Source organism: Panonychus citri, unplaced genomic scaffold (genome assembly GCF_014898815.1).
Source record: "Panonychus citri isolate SS breed McGregor unplaced genomic scaffold, ASM1489881v1 Contig00108, whole genome shotgun sequence".
NCBI lineage: Eukaryota > Metazoa > Arthropoda > Arachnida > Trombidiformes > Tetranychidae > Panonychus > Panonychus citri.
Window position 1 is genome coordinate 1,055,814 of NW_026515513.1, and position 16,064 is coordinate 1,071,877.

Consider the following 16,064-nt stretch of genomic DNA (forward strand, 5'->3'; position numbering starts at 1 on the left):
CATCAGATAGCTTTTTGAATGATGGAAAAAGGAAATGCATATGGTTAAACTATTAAAAATACTAGTTACAAGCTTTGAGAACTTCATCATGATCAGCTTGAAGAGCAGAATAGCGATTTCCAATTTACTCTTGACAGATCATAAGTTGATGATAATTTTGGTCAATTCATTAATTCTTGTTTGTGATTCCTCGAATTGTTGTTCAGCGGTCAGCTTGAGCTTCAAGTTTTTTTTGTTGGCAACATCCAAGATCATTTCGAGCTCGGTGATTTGAGCTTGCATCTTCTTGATTCGAGCTATATAGTCTTGAGTTTAGCCTGAACTAATCCCATATTCAATTAATTCAGTTAATACATGTATTCACGAAAATTAACCGATTATTTTCTTATTCCTGTTTCCTTTTAGAATCACCATTAGCTCACCTTCTCTAAGTTTATGATGAGAATCTCAACTTCACTTTCAATCAAATCGTTTCTAAATTGGAAAGATAAATTTTAGTCTAAGTTTATGGTTTCGCTTAAACCACTTAACGACCACCGATTAATTATTCTCTTTTTGTCTTCTAATCTTTACTTGTTATCTCCCAATTGAATAGCCAATTGTTTCTTAATATGATTGGAATTCTCCAAATGAACCTTATACTCGTGAACCTCCTTGATCAATTCAGTATTTTCTTGGGATAATCAGCTCTTTGCTGCGGTAACCTCATTCACTGTTCAAGTTAACTCTTCAATCTGATGCTTGATTCATGAACAGTGTGTTCCAACTTTTCAACAGTCTTTTGAGTAACCAATTTATCTTTTGGACTTTTTTCAAACCTTCAGAAAAATAAACTGTATTGAATTTTCCAATGAAATTTCATTTCTTGATTTTTTGTTTGATTCCAAGATTAGCTATATTGGTAAATTAATTTGTAAAGAAAAACCAATCACAAAACAATTCATTCCATTTTCCCGTTCTCAGTGAATTTCACTAAGAGCACGAGTCAAATCAAAAAATTAAAAATAAATGTTTATTTGTTTTTACTCTCAAGCGCAAAAATCATAACAAATTACATAAAAAATATTAGGTCAAAAACAACTAAAAATACCTGATGTCTTTTATGATAAAATAGTTCGATTAGAATGAAAAAAGTTTGTTTCCAATTGGATTCATTTTACCAACATTAATTACGACTAATGAATAGTAAAACTGAAATATCCAAACATGGCGTTTAGATGAATAGTAAAACGCAATTTGAAAAACTTTCTACACAACTGAAATGAAGCATTTAGCAAAGCATAAATTCGAAAATTTCTGTTAAAATTTACCATGGTAAAATGAACGTTAATGGTTGCACCAAATGATGCATGAAGCATGATAGAATATTAGTGAGAATTAGTTCCATTTTTATTCTGATGAATATTAAAATTTATTTTTTAATAGTTTCAAGATTCTTAGTTTCATCTAAGATAAAATCTTTGATACAATGACTTAGATTCAAGAGCTTAGAGATTTGGTGATGGAGATCCGAATCCTGAGTGATCGAGTTTAGCTCAAGGTCGAGGTCCAAGTTTAGGTCCAGGTCCTAAAGGATCGTGTCGAGGTCCAGGTCCAGGCCCAAGATGAGGCCGAGGTCCAGGTCCTAAAGGATCATGTCGAGGTCCAGGTCCAGGCCCAAGATGAGGCCGAGGTCCAGGTCCTAAAGGATCATGTCGAGGTCCAGGTCCAGGCCCAAGGTGAGGCCGAGGTCCAGGTCCTAAAGGATCATGTCGAGGTCCAGGTATAGGTCCAAGATGAGGCCGAGTTCCAGGTCCTAAGCGATCGGGTTTAGGTTCGGAGCTTGGAGGGAGAATCTCCGATGATATCAAAGATGATGGAGCTGGTGTTGTTGATGTTGGTGCTGAATCGGAGGGTACCTGGACGGAAACGACCGCTACTGGTTCTTCTTCAGGAGCTACTGAAGCTGGTTTTGTAGATGTTGATGGTTCGCTTGATACTTGGACTGAAACGACAGCTACTGGAGCTGGTGTTGTTGATGTTACTTCAGACTCGCTAGGTACATGAGCTGTAGCGACAGAATATGGACCATCATCGAAAATTGATGGTTTTTTAGGAGCTGGTACTGAGTCAATAGCTACTGGAACTGAGATTGTTGGGGTCGAGAATGAAGGTCTTTTAGCTGAATCAGATACTGTTGGTTTTTCGGAAGATACTGGGGCTATTGTTGTAGATTCTTCTTCGGACTCACTAGGTACATGAGCGGTAGCGACAGAATATGGACCGTCTTCGAAAATTGATGGTTTTTTAGGTGCTGGTACTGAGTCGGATGATATTGGGGCTTGCTCGAAAACCACTGGAACTGAGGCTACAAATGTTGGATTCAAGCCAGTAGATACTAAATGTGAAGTGAAAGATGGAGCAGCTAAGCTTGATGGTGAAAGAGCTTGTGGTCTTGGTTGGAAAAAAGGGAGAAACCCTTGAGCTGGAGCTAAAGCTGAAGCTGATTGTTGTGGTAGAACAACAATGATGTTATTTAGAGGTACTTGAGGTTGTTGATAGTCTTCATCACGTTCATATTGGTCATCTTTTCCATTAAACTCTTCATCATCATCATCGAGCTCATGTCGATTACTTCTGAAACCATCAAGGCTTTGATATCTATCATATGGCCGTTCATCGTCGTCGTTGCGTCCATATCGTTCACGTTTTCCTCCAAATCCATGTTCGTTGTCAATGAAACCTTCAAAGCTACCAAATGGTCGTCGGTCTTCGTCAAAGCCATCCAACTCATCGAAAATGCCAAAATCTCGAATACTCTCAATGCGAGTACGGACTCGTTGTTGATTCCCAGGATAAGGTAAACTGTAAACAACAGTTAACGAGAAAAGAAAAGTTAAACATAACAAATTCATGATTGCTTTTTTGATCGAACTTAATCAACTCGATGTTGATTGATAATCAATTGATGAGATTCTAAAACCGCCAACTATTTATACCTGAATTGTTGATGGTATGGTTATGTTTTAATTGACTGTTAGACTTTAATTGACACTTGATTTGTGCTGGAGAGACAATGTTTTAATCTTTTGACGATCATTTAAATTGCGTTTTAATACCCTTCTAAACGCACATGTTTCGATGTTTCAATTTTGCTATTCACTCGTCACAATTACAAATTAAAAGTTAATTGAAGCTGCAAAGTTGTTGACAGTTCCAAGGCTATTAAATTGTCTTGCACACAACTAAACAGACTAGAATTAAATCAATCTATTACTAACTTTTAGTTCAATAAAGACTACGATCTTTGTTCAAAACAAGGAAGTGATAAACTAAGCATGTGACCGATCTAATCCCATCAATCTGAAATCCGAGATCTACGGGACCAATTGACTGTTAGAAAATGCTTATATTTACAAACAAGGCAGCTTAATTCGAACATTGACACTCGGACACAAGAAATTGAAGAATCAAAAGGAGGAACAAGAGAAAAAAGTATGTTACAATGGATCCAATTAGAATAAAATACGGAAATTATAAATATTGGCTTAATTTTTGATTAATTTCTATTCACCAACGAATCCAATAGGAAACAAATGCAAATTGAGATTGAACTATTGAATATGCGATTAGCTGAGGCTAAACTCAAGACTGAAGTAGCTCGAATCAATAAGATGTAAACTCAAATCACCGAGCTCGAAATGAGCTTGGATGTTGCCAATAAACAAAACTTGGAACTCCAAAAGACAATCAAACGACAATCTCTTCAAATTAGCATGAGCATTTACAAATTGAAATTACTGACAAGGATAAATTGGTTATCCAAAAGACTGTTGAAAAGTTGGAACACACTGTTCATGAATCAAGCATCAGATTGAAGAGTTAACTTGAACAGTGAATGAGGTTACCGCAGCAAAGAGCTGATTATCCCAAGAAAATACTGAATTGATCAAGGAGGTTCACGAGTATAAGGTTCATTTGGAGAATTCCAATCATATTAAGAAACAATTGGCTATTCAATTGGGAGATAACAAGTAAAGATTAGAAGACAAAAAGAGAATAATTAATCGGTGGTCGTTAAGTGGTTTAAGCGAAACCATAAACTTAGACTAAAATTTATCTTTCCAATTTAGAAACGATTTGATTGAAAGTGAAGTTGAGATTCTCATCATAAACTTAGAGAAGGTGAGCTAATGGTGATTCTAAAAGGAAACAGGAATAAGAAAATAATCGGTTAATGATGAATTAATTGTCTTGTTGTATCTTGTATCTCCCTTCTAGTATACCTCACCAATGGAAACAATGAAACTTTCATCATATTGATTTCCATATTGTTATAAAATCAACACCTCGGAGAAAAGGCTGAACTTTGACTTGAAAGGGTTGAGCAACTTTTATTGTTTTCGTCTAATTATTAATATAAGAGATATTTTGAACAATGCTAATAGAGGGTATTTACCGATTAATTCGGAATAAACGATTACCTTAGTCTGTAAGTTTGATCGTATCGAGATGAAGTGTTCCATCTGCCACAGTGATAGAGCACAGCATAGATTCAGTGTGTGTATATTTTTAATTCTTCATAATTATGATGATTTTTTGGTTGGTGAATCATTTTCCAACAATTAAAAATTATCGGCATTTTCTTTACTAAATTTTAGATCGAACGAGAGAAATCTGATTTAACTGTTCAATTGATGAGCCTTTCTGAATGACTCGTAGAGACTGAAGGTTCAAGTGCAACTTTCGTAAGTAAAACTTATTCAAAAGGACGAAATAAGTTAGTTGACTGATGATTTATGTCGATGTCAACGTGAATAAGAAATTGGATTCTGAGGTCCATATTCACCAACCGCAATTAAATTTTAGTCTAGGTTTCAATCAGCTGATCACCAACCTTGATCAAGTGTTGATCTCGGATCAGATCCAATAAGGTCAATTCAATTAAACGATTGAAAAATCTTGTTCACCAACCGATTATCCCAAGAAAATACTGAATTGATCAATGAGGTTCACGAGTATAAGGTTCATTTGGAGAATTCCAATCATATTAAGAGCAAACTGGCTATTCAAGTGGGATAACAAGTAAAGATTAGTTGATAAAAAGAGGGTAGGTAATCGGTGGTCCTTAAGTGGATTAAACGAAACCATAAACTTAGACTAAAATTTATCTTTTCAATTTATAAACGATCTCCACTTGAAACCATTGCCACACCATTGTAATTGAATTGGAATCTCTTAAAGTTCAACTTGAGGGGGAATCGGAAGCACGTCTTGACATTGAGAGACAATTAGCTAAAGCCAATAGAGATTGTACTTTATGGATCTTGCTGATTCGAATGCTTCATGGAAATCTAAATACGAAGCTGAGCTCCAAGCTCACAACGATGAAGTCGAGGAATTACGGTAAATAGAATTAACTTTAGAAGTAAAGTTTTTACAATAGTCGTTACAAAAACATTTCTTTTCATCACAATTCCAGACGAAAGATGGCACAAACGATTTCCGAGTACGAAGAGCAATTGGAATCACTTCTTAACAAATGCAGTTCTCTTGAGAAACAAAAATCTCGACTCCAAAATGAAGTTGAGGTTCTCATCATGGACCTCGAGAAAGTGAGCTAATAGGGATTCAAAAAGGAAACAGGAATAGTTGATTAACTTTCGTAAATATTAATGAAACTTATTGTTTTTTTTTGCAAATCAAAGGCCACAACCCATGCTCAAAACTTGGAAAAGAGATGTGCTGCTCTTGAGCGATCTAATCTTGATCTTAAGACCAAGGTTGATGAGCTCAATGGTATGTTAGAAAATGCTCAACGAGACTTGAGAAACAAGATGGCTGAATTACAGAAATTGACACACGAATACGAGAAATTGAAGGATCAAAAGGAAGCCTTGGCACGAGAAAACAAGAAATTGCAAGGTTGGTGTTATAACAACGAAAGAAAGAAAAAAAAGGAATGAAAACTCATATGATTAACTTATTATTCGTTGAAAATATATAGATGACCTTTCCTATGCTAAGTCTGCTCTAACGATGCTAACCGACGAATCCACGAAATGGAAATTGAGATTAAACGTTTAGAAAATGAGCGAGAAGAGCTTAGCGCTGCTTATAAGGAATCTGAAGCTATATGGAAACAAGAAGAGGCGAAGGCTCAACGTTTGGCTGCAGAATTGGCTCAAGTTCGACATGATTATGAACGAGGACTTCTTGCCAAGGAAGAAGAATTAGAATCCCTTAGGTAAGTAGATAATAGTTTCGGAAATTATAAATATTGGCTTAATTTTTGATTAATTTCTATTCAACAATGAATCTAATAGGAAACAAATGCAAATTGAGATTGAACAATTGAATATGCGATTAGCTGAGGCTGAAGCTAAACTCAAGACTGAAGTAGCTCGAATCAAGAAGAAGATGCAAGCTCAAATCACCGAGCTCGAAATGAGCTTGGATGTGGCCAACAAACAAAACTTGGAACTCCAAAAGATAATTAAACGACAATCTCTTCAAATTAGCGTGAGTATTAACTGCAAAAGTCGAAATGTTCACAGACAATCAAAAAGTAGAAAATTTTCATAACTCTTTTCATCCATTAAACAGGAACTCCAACCCCATTACGATGGGGTTCACCGACAAGCTGTTGACCAATTGGAAGCTCAAGCCCGGACCAACAATACTTGGAACTGCAAAAGACGAACTTGTATTGCTTTCGTCAACAAAAATTGTATGAAAATAACATTCATTTCCTCAGCTTGAAACCATAGGATCTATCTTAAAAGTCCCTTTGCAAACCTCAAGAGATTAATTAACCTTCCATACTAATCTTAGAAATTTCGTAGATTATATTTAGACTTCATACAAAGGAGCTACAGGTAAGGTCATCTTCAAAATGTGTCACCATCGCAAGATTAAATACAAACGTACCTAAAAATCAATTGTCAAAACTAGAAAAGATGTTGTTTTGCTTTTGATGTCGTATTACCAACCAGTTGGTTTGGAGTTAAAATGATTGATTGTGACATTTAGCAAGTTTATGTCAACATGCCAATCAGTCAATTTAAAACAATCGAATTTATCACCTAAACTCGATTCCTTGCAAAAAATTGACATGATGTTTACAGTTAATCAGATCATATAAAAGCTAAAGATTTTGATACAGAAATTCACTTGAATTTACTCACCAATTCGAAAAAACAAGATGCGTTTCTCAATAATTTTCGCTATTTTCTTTCTAGGTGGTAAGTTAATATCTTGATTTTTCATCAATTCCTCTCTGATTGACTCTTTTTCTGTTCCTCCTAATATGTTAACAGTTGCTTCTGCCACTACCTTGGTCAAACGAAATTACTTTGACGATTTGAGGAAAATGTCGATGGAAGATATACAAAAAATCAACTGTAAGTTGATATTTAGATTTGTATTTGAATTACATTATAATATTTTCTGATTCTCTGATTAACTTGGTGTTTTTCTACTCAGATTTCTCCGATGATTTCAACAAGAAAGTCCAAGAAGCTTACAAACAAGAACTAGGAATGGGTGAATATCAATAGATTCCGCTGTCTTTTCCTCTTCATCTATGAATTGTGTATGAGTATGTAAATTAATCGTTGTATCGTATTTATTTTCGTTTCAGCATTCCCATCTCGTGGTGTTCGAGCTGCTAATCCACTCCAGCTCCTTAACGAACTTGATGATCCCGCTGAATTTGCTCAAGCCTTTTTCAAGACTATTGCCGGTATGGCTCAACAAGGTTGACGAGATCCAATTCAATACAAATCGAGCTGTTAACTTCGGTTCTGTTAGCATTTGAACGATCAACTCCATCGATCTACTGTATTCAATGTTCAAAATATTGAAAATAATTATTTGTTTTAATCAGAAACGTTACAGTTACTGCAATATGATTTAATAAAGTTTTTAGACCAACATAATTGATTCTTATTATTAATTCTATTCTCAAATATGAACTAACAATACATCCACTCGAGGCCTCAGTCTGTCAATCATCGTTGAACAATTAGTTGAAAGTTGATATTTTCTTCATTTTTCATCACTTTCGTTATTGTTTCAAATTAACTACTAATTGTTGTTCATCTAACTTGACTAGTGCATTAGTACGGAGTTCCAGGTGATCATTTATCTATTTGAATTCGGTGGCTCTTAATATGTGCAAATATGATTGTTGCAAACAAAAATTATGAAAAAATACATTCATTTGGACAGAAAACGATGAATTGATAAAATTATGAAAATAAAACTGTTAAAACCTCAATCGATTTTTTTTTCAATCGTGATAAAAATTAAGATTTTCATCTCTTAGATACTTTTGTTATCAATCATACTCATTTATTAATATAAGCAAAGGTTGAAGTGTAGATTAACAATCATAATTAGTGTAAAATTCATAAGTTGCGTTCAACTATTAATGGTTAATCAGAATAGATTAATGTGAAAATAATCTTTATACCCTTGAGTGAAATGAAACTTAATCTATCCGTTGTAGATTATAATATTTCAAACAAAAATGGGAAGATAAAATTAGCGTAGATACGCGTAGGTACCTGAGATTAAATGTAAATCAAGATAAAAATTGAATTTTTGTTGATAAAATGGCCAAGAAATGATAAAGTTGTTGTGATTGTCACTTTCTTACCAATTGTTTCTTAATCTTCACTTAATCTATGGTGAGATACTCTGATTGTAACTTCCTTTTTGTCTGAAATTAAGTGAAACACCCTTTAGTTGGTCTTGATTACGAATACAATTTTTCTTTGACTTGTTGAAAATAATTATCTTGCAATCTCACAGACATTGGATGATAATAACAATGAAAACCTTCAATAATTATTCATCAAACAATCAGATTGATCAACCGATCAATAAAATAAGTCATTGACATGACATGTTTGACGTCGACGGGGGATTTTTCACACAAATTAATATATGAAATTCATTTAAATGCGACCCATTTCCATGTAATTGTTTCGATGTAATTTTGATGACATGGAGAAGGAGAGATAATTAAACAATGATAAAAATCAGCTGTGACTCTTCCATATGCATACGTAGATTGTAGCAGAAAGAAAAAGACAAAAACACTTCTTCTGTGTTAGTAATTAATTTTTACGACAAAAAGAAGACTGAGGCCAGTATTCGCGGTCAAAATATCGATGAAAAGGCGCAAAGTTTATTTCGTATTATTCACTAGAAAGTGGGTACATTTTGCAGATTTACTTTGAATTCACAAAATCAATCAATCAAAGAAATATTCACCCTTTCCATTGGTGAGGTAATAATTAATTGAGATAACACTAAGAAAATTAATTCATCATGGTAATATAATTATAATGCGACCGGATTGTTTTCGTTGCAAACAATTCAACGATTACTTAGTCATCAACAAGAATCAGTTGATAATTCGTTCTCTTAGTAATTTTATTTGGAACTTTGGACTTCAAAAAATCAGTCGAATGCTTAATCAATCATAAGAATAATGAGAATAATGAAAAACAGCAATATCGTTGAACTTTGCGAAATAGTTGAGTAATCTATTTGTTTTGAGTTTCAAATAATGAATAACGGCCAATTTGCTTCTATTTCGGTTACAAAACCTGCCGATGATAAAGCCGATAGTTCAATCGTGTTAAATTATTTTTATGTTGTAGATTGGGAAGATTTCGTTTTACTCAATGTAAATGCTACAGAAACTGGACCAAAACAAATAGAAAGCTGTAGTTTGTCATTACAAAGTCAACACGATGTCAAGGGCAAATTATACTGGAGCTCAGCTTTTGATTGTGAATAATTTTATTGAAATCACTGCACTTTATAAGTTCGAATGAATGTAACTTGCTATCCGTCGGTAGATTCTGTAATCCACAGTTCTCGGCCAGAATCTGAAAACAAGATAGTTTTCAGTGTCTTAGTTATGGGTGTAAAACCATCTCCAATTTATCGATTCACCGCTGTTTGTATGCATTTGGATGGTATGTTAACTATGGTGGATAATCTCGACTTGAATATGGATTCGAAGGCTCAATAATGGACACATCTTCGAAGCAACGGTCTAATATTATCCTGTTTTAACTAAATCTTCTTGACGGGCCGACTTGGACCTTTAGCTACGAAAACATATAGACCACAGAATAAAAAGTCTCTTTTTATTATTTATTACAATTTCTTGATTATTTTGAACTGTCTTCCAGTACGTAAGAAACAAAGACGAATAGAATGAATTTAATCATGCAAAGGTAGAGTGGCTAATTTGAAAGAGATCTGAAGAGAGAGGAGAGAGAACGTAAGGTAATGTATTAATACATACATAACTTAGTCTTCATATTATCGAGGTAATTTCTCTTAAAAGACTTTCAATTTCCATTTCGTGGACTCATCGTTGAGAGCCAACTCAGCATTGACTTCAGCTGCCTTGTTTGTAAATATAAGCATTTTCTAACAGTCAATTGGTCCCGTAGATCTCGGATTTCAGATTGATGGGATTAGATCGGTCACATGCTTAGTTTATCACTTCCTTGTTTTGAACAAAGATCGTAGTCTTTATTGAACTAAAAGTTAGTAATAGATTGATTTAATTCTAGTCTGTTTAGTTGTGTGCAAGACAATTTAATAGCCTTGGAACTGTCAACAACTTTGCAGCTTCAATTAACTTTTAATTTGTAATTGTGACGAGTGAATAGCAAAATTGAAACATCGAAACATGTGCGTTTAGAAGGGTATTAAAACGCAATTTAAATGATCGTCAAAAGATTAAAACATTGTCTCCAGCACAAATCAAGTGTCAATTAAAGTCTAACAGTCAATTAAAACATAACCATACCATCAACAATTCAGGTATAAATAGTTGGCGGTTTTAGAATCTCATCAATTGATTATCAATCAACATCGAGTTGATTAAGTTCGATCAAAAAAGCAATCATGAATTTGTTATGTTTAACTTTTCTTTTCTCGTTAACTGTTGTTTACAGTTTACCTTATCCTGGGAATCAACAACGAGTCCGTACTGCATTGAGAGTATTCGAGATTTTGGCATTTTCGATGAGTTGGATGGCTTTGACGAAGACCGACGACCATTTGGTAGCTTTGAAGGTTTCATTGACAACGAACATGGATTTGGAGGAAAACGTGAACGATATGGACGCAACGACGACGATGAACGGCCATATGATAGATATCAAAGCCTTGATGGTTTCAGAAGTAATCGACATGAGCTCGATGATGATGATGAAGAGTTTAATGGAAAAGATGACCAATATGAACGTGATGAAGACTATCAACAACCTCAAGTACCTCTAAATAACATCATTGTTGTTCTACCACAACAATCAGCTTCAGCTTTAGCTCCAGCTCAAGGGTTTCTCCCTTTTTTCCAACCAAGACCACAAGCTCTTTCACCATCAAGCTTAGCTGCTCCATCTTTCACTTCACATTTAGTATCTACTGGCTTGAATCCAACATTTGTAGCCTCAGTTCCAGTGGTTTCGAGCAAGCCCCAATATCATCCGACTCAGTACCAGCACCTAAAAAACCATCAATTTTCGAAGACGGTCCATATTCTGTCGCTACCGCTCATGTACCTAGTGAGTCCGAAGAAGAATCTACAACAATAGCCCCAGTATCTTCCGAAAAACCAACAGTATCTGATTCAGCTAAAAGACCTTCATTCTCGACCCCAACAATCTCAGTTCCAGTAGCTATTGACTCAGTACCAGCTCCTAAAAAACCATCAATTTTCGATGATGGTCCATATTCTGTCGCTACAGCTCATGTACCTAGCGAGTCTGAAGTAACATCAACAACACCAGCTCCAGTAGCTGTCGTTTCAGTCCAAGTATCAAGCGAACCATCAACATCTACAAAACCAGCTTCAGTAGCTCCTGAAGAAGAACCAGTAGCGGTCGTTTCCGTCCAGGTACCCTCCGATTCAGCACCAACATCAACAACACCAGCTCCATCATCTTTGATATCATCGGAGATTCTCCCTCCAAGCTCCGAACCTAAACCCGATCGCTTAGGACCTGGAACTCGGCCTCATCTTGGACCTATACCTGGACCTCGACATGATCCTTTAGGACCTGGACCTCGGCTCACCTTGGGCCTGGACCTGGACCTCGACATGATCCTTTAGGACCTGGACCTCGGCCTCATCTTGGGCCTGGACCTGGACCTCGACATGATCCTTTAGGACCTGGACCTCGGCCTCATCTTGGGCCTGGACCTGGACCTCGACACGATCCTTTAGGACCTGGACCTAAACTTGGACCTCGACCTTGAGCTAAACTCGATCACTCAGGATTCGGATCTCCATCACCAAATCTCTAAGCTCTTGAATCTAAGTCATTGTATCAAAGATTTTATCTTAGATGAAACTAAGAATCTTGAAACTATTAAAAAATAAATTTTAATATTCATCAGAATGAAAGTTTCAAACTCATTTCATGATTATTCTATCATCTAACTGAATAGCTATTACATTCGATAACGATAAATCTTAGTAGAGGAAGCATTCTCTTACTATTTTCGATTGAAACTAATCTTCTTATATTCTAGAATAATCTCTTATAAGTCATCTAACGGAACTTCAATATGCCTCAATGATTCAGTAGCAAGAGTTTGGCAACATTAAAAAGGCTTTACATACGTCATCAGGTTGCGTTAGTACACTTGAATATCTGTTTAGTACTCTATTGAGTTGAAAATATTACGTCTAAATATACTGTTAAATCCAACATCAACAATGGCCAATACAATTTTCCATAGATTCGTAAAGGGTTTAGAACTTACAAGATTAAGAAATGTAAGCTAAAGGGTGTTTCGGTTAAAAACCTACCTTAATGTCGAGAGGAAAAATTTAATCGAACCCTTTGGTTGGTGATAAAGAAGAGAAAAAGATGATGAAAATAATTAAATCTTTGTTTTCCTTCATAATCATTTTCATCTTATCATTTTCATCATCTTTATCACCAACCAAAGGGTTCGATTAAATTTTTTCCTCTCGACCTTAAGGTAGGTTTTTAACCGAAACACCCTTTAGTAACGTAGCTCAATCTTAAACCTAAAAATGAAGATATACCCTCTCGCAATAACAAGCAAACATTTGGATGATATCAGCGTGATATTTAATGCTATCCAATTATCGTGGTCGTTTATTTTATATTCTTTAAATCACAATAAGAGTTAAGACCACCAAAGATCGTTAATCAAACAATCAATATGGTTATTATTGAGAAACTTTGCTGAAGGTGTGCATTTTCCATCTAATTCAATGTATGAAATTGATATACATCTGATTTAGTTTAATTAAGAGTGATAGGAGCAAAGATAATTGAAACAATAACAAGAAGCTTCAATTAATGATAGATTATCGATACTTGATAATGTCAACAAATGGGTGAAAATGACGCCCCTAAAAAGGCTGATTATAAAAAGGATTGTAAAGATAATGGAATTTATTAATCTTGAAAATTTCTTATTGAAGTGATCAACTCAAAAACAATCAAAGTAAAAATGAATTTTACTTACTTCGTAATTTTTTCTCTCTTCATGGTTTTAATCATAAATAACGTTCAATGTGCTTCTATATCGGCTACAAAACCTGCCGATGATAAAGCCAATAGTTCAATCGTGTTAAATTATCGTTATGTTGAAGATTGGGAAGATTTCGTTTTACTCAATGTAAATGCTACAGAAACTGGACCAAAAAAAATTGATGAGTGTAGTATGTCAATACAAGGTCAACACGATGTAAATGGTAAATTATACTGGAGCTCAGCTTCTGATTGTAAGTTATATTTGTTGAAATTAAAGTCATTCTACGCAACAAGTTTAAAGTATTGTAATTTTGTATTAACATACAGCCAAACGAAATGAGTTTGAGGGTAGTTTTATATCAATTGCGCATCGAAAGCGATAAGAAAATCTTATCAATCAAAACAATGGTAAATTTGAATGTCTTGATTATCTAACTACTGATAAATTGTCGTTATCACCTTTGCTGCGCGAATGATGAAAAATTACCCTCAAACTCATTTCGTTTGGCTGTATATCTCTCTATCCGTCCGTAGATTCCGTAATTCACAGTTCTCGACCTGAATCCGAGAACAAGGTTGTTTTCAGTGTCTTGGTCAAAGATGTAAGCCCATTTCCAAATGTTCGATTCGCAGTTCTTTGTACTTACTCTGATGGTAAAATTCCTCAGGCAAGTTACCTCAACATTAACAAAGACTTGAGGGCTCATTAATGGACCAATTTTGGACACACAGATTTACTATGATAATCTTATTGTCATGAGTTATTTACAATCGGTTGTATCCCTAATGTTCATTTCCACATCTATCCATTGATGTTGTTTATTTAATTTGAAACATTAAAAAATTGAAGTTTGAGTTTGCGTCTACTCTCTTATTTTTAAGCCCGAATTTGTTTCGTTACTTCTTTCACTTATGAAAAACGCTAAAGAACAGAGCAAAAGAAAAAAATAGAAAAAATCTTTGCTCGAATTTTAATATTTTGATATCATCTTATTAATAGCTTATCTGATAAAAATAACAAATTGTCTATTAGTTTTTAAAAGTAAAGAATGAAAAATTTTTACGTTTACCTAATAGTTTTATCTTTCGTTGCGGGAATTGTCGTTTCAGCCTTAAATTGTAAAATTATTATTGATACTTGTATCCATAGTTTTTCACCACAATAAAGAAAAATTGGAGAGAGAGAGGGGGAGAGAGAGAGAGAGAAAGAAAGAAAGAAAGAAAGTAAGAGAAACAAACACAAGAAAATAAAAAGAGAAGAGAATGAAAAAAGAGGCAATTGTCAAGAGGGAATATGTTGTGTTATTTTGGTCTTTTTGATCTTTTCTGGTTTCTATTCACAAAAGAGAACAAATTTATGTCACCAATAAGCTCAAAAAAGTCACTAGCAATTAGAATAAAAAATATTTACAATAATTCAATCGAAATAACAAAAAAATAAATGATTAATAGGATTACATTTTTAATTAGAAAAAGGAAAGTTAATCAAGATTAGTGATTGGCGATATTATCGATGAATGATATCGATATTTTGGTGTCGATTTTAATCGATACAAGAAGATTATCGATTAATTTTAGTTCTTTTTCATTTCACTTTTTTCCAACCACAAGTTATTATTTACCGGCTTTTCTTACAATTTATCTCTTTCTCTGTCTTTTATTTTGTGCGACGATATAGTCGGTTGAAGATACCTCTTAATGCTTGATAATAAAAGAGTATGCTGACTATTATTACGATATTAGTCTTTTTTCAATTATGTATAATACTTGGAAGGGAACAAAATAGCATTTTATTGGAACTCATAAGTTTCAGGGCAAGACTGTGAATCTTTTTTGCACAAAATATCGAAAAAAATTCATTTTTATCTAAATAACTATGGAAATTATTGATAGTATGTTTATCAACCTAAGGCCAAAGTGCCTCGAGTACCTTTAAAGTGTGAGAATATTCTTGAGGTAGAAATAGCATTAAGTGTTCCGATTAAAATGAATTCTGTTCTCAGAAAGATGAATTGTATCAAATTTTTGACTTGGACCGATTAGATGAGTTACTTTAAGCAGATCAGTTTCAATAAAATGCTCTCTGTTTCGAAATAATGATTTTGTATTCCTTTACAAGCGATTTGACTGTAAGATTTTCAGATAAAAAATATCTCTACCTAATTTACGATTGATTATTTGATAGACAGAATCTCCCACTTGAACACGTAGGTTCGTGATTAACAATAGGTTTTAAAAGTCACAATTTCAGAATTGACAATTTGACAGAACAATAAAAATATGTTTTTCAGTCAAACCAGTGACGATCGATAACTGTTTTTTAAATTTTCTCAAATTACAGATTGTTCATTTGATTGATATCATTGTTATATCCTTTAATTATGAGATTGATTGTCAGTAATTGAGAAATTAATTACGACTTTTTAGACTGTTAATGTTAAATTATCACCCAATATAACACAAATCATCAAACAAAAGTTTTCGTTCAATCAAAAAGAGGCACCAAGAACCATTATTGACCAAAGACTTATC

At 34.2% G+C, this 16,064-nt stretch overlaps 2 protein-coding genes and 1 pseudogene across 8 annotated transcripts; 2 read left to right on the forward strand and 1 right to left on the reverse strand.

Annotated features, from left to right (window-relative positions):
- Positions 1-1,398: 1,398 nt before the first annotated feature.
- LOC128389372 (uncharacterized) lies at positions 1,399-2,959 on the reverse strand. Of its 7 annotated transcripts, none has more exons than XM_053348940.1 (3): positions 1,793-2,959; positions 1,673-1,762; positions 1,399-1,642 (listed from the first exon to the last, which is right to left on the reverse strand). In XM_053348940.1, exons 1-3 carry the CDS (start codon positions 2,892-2,894, stop codon positions 1,536-1,538), a joined length of 1,299 nt encoding a protein of 432 aa, XP_053204915.1. In that variant the 5' UTR covers positions 2,895-2,959; the 3' UTR covers positions 1,399-1,535. The 7 variants fall into 7 exon arrangements, with proteins under 7 accessions (XP_053204915.1, XP_053204916.1, XP_053204918.1 ...); XM_053348941.1 differs by having other exon boundaries at positions 1,399-1,558; positions 1,616-1,642; positions 1,673-2,959; XM_053348943.1 differs by having other exon boundaries at positions 1,399-1,558; positions 1,730-1,762; positions 1,793-2,958.
- A 1,945-nt stretch (positions 2,960-4,904) lies between these two features.
- Positions 4,905-7,919, forward strand: LOC128389374 (paramyosin-like; annotated as a pseudogene).
- Positions 7,920-9,559: 1,640 nt separating this feature from the next.
- LOC128389546 (proline-rich protein 36-like) lies at positions 9,560-12,276 on the forward strand. Its single transcript, XM_053349149.1, has 4 exons — positions 9,560-9,679; positions 10,971-11,356; positions 11,437-12,030; positions 12,075-12,276. The coding sequence occupies exons 1-4, from the start codon at positions 9,560-9,562 to the stop codon at positions 12,274-12,276; spliced, it is 1,302 nt and encodes a 433-aa protein (XP_053205124.1).
- The last annotated feature ends 3,788 nt before the right edge of the window (positions 12,277-16,064 follow it).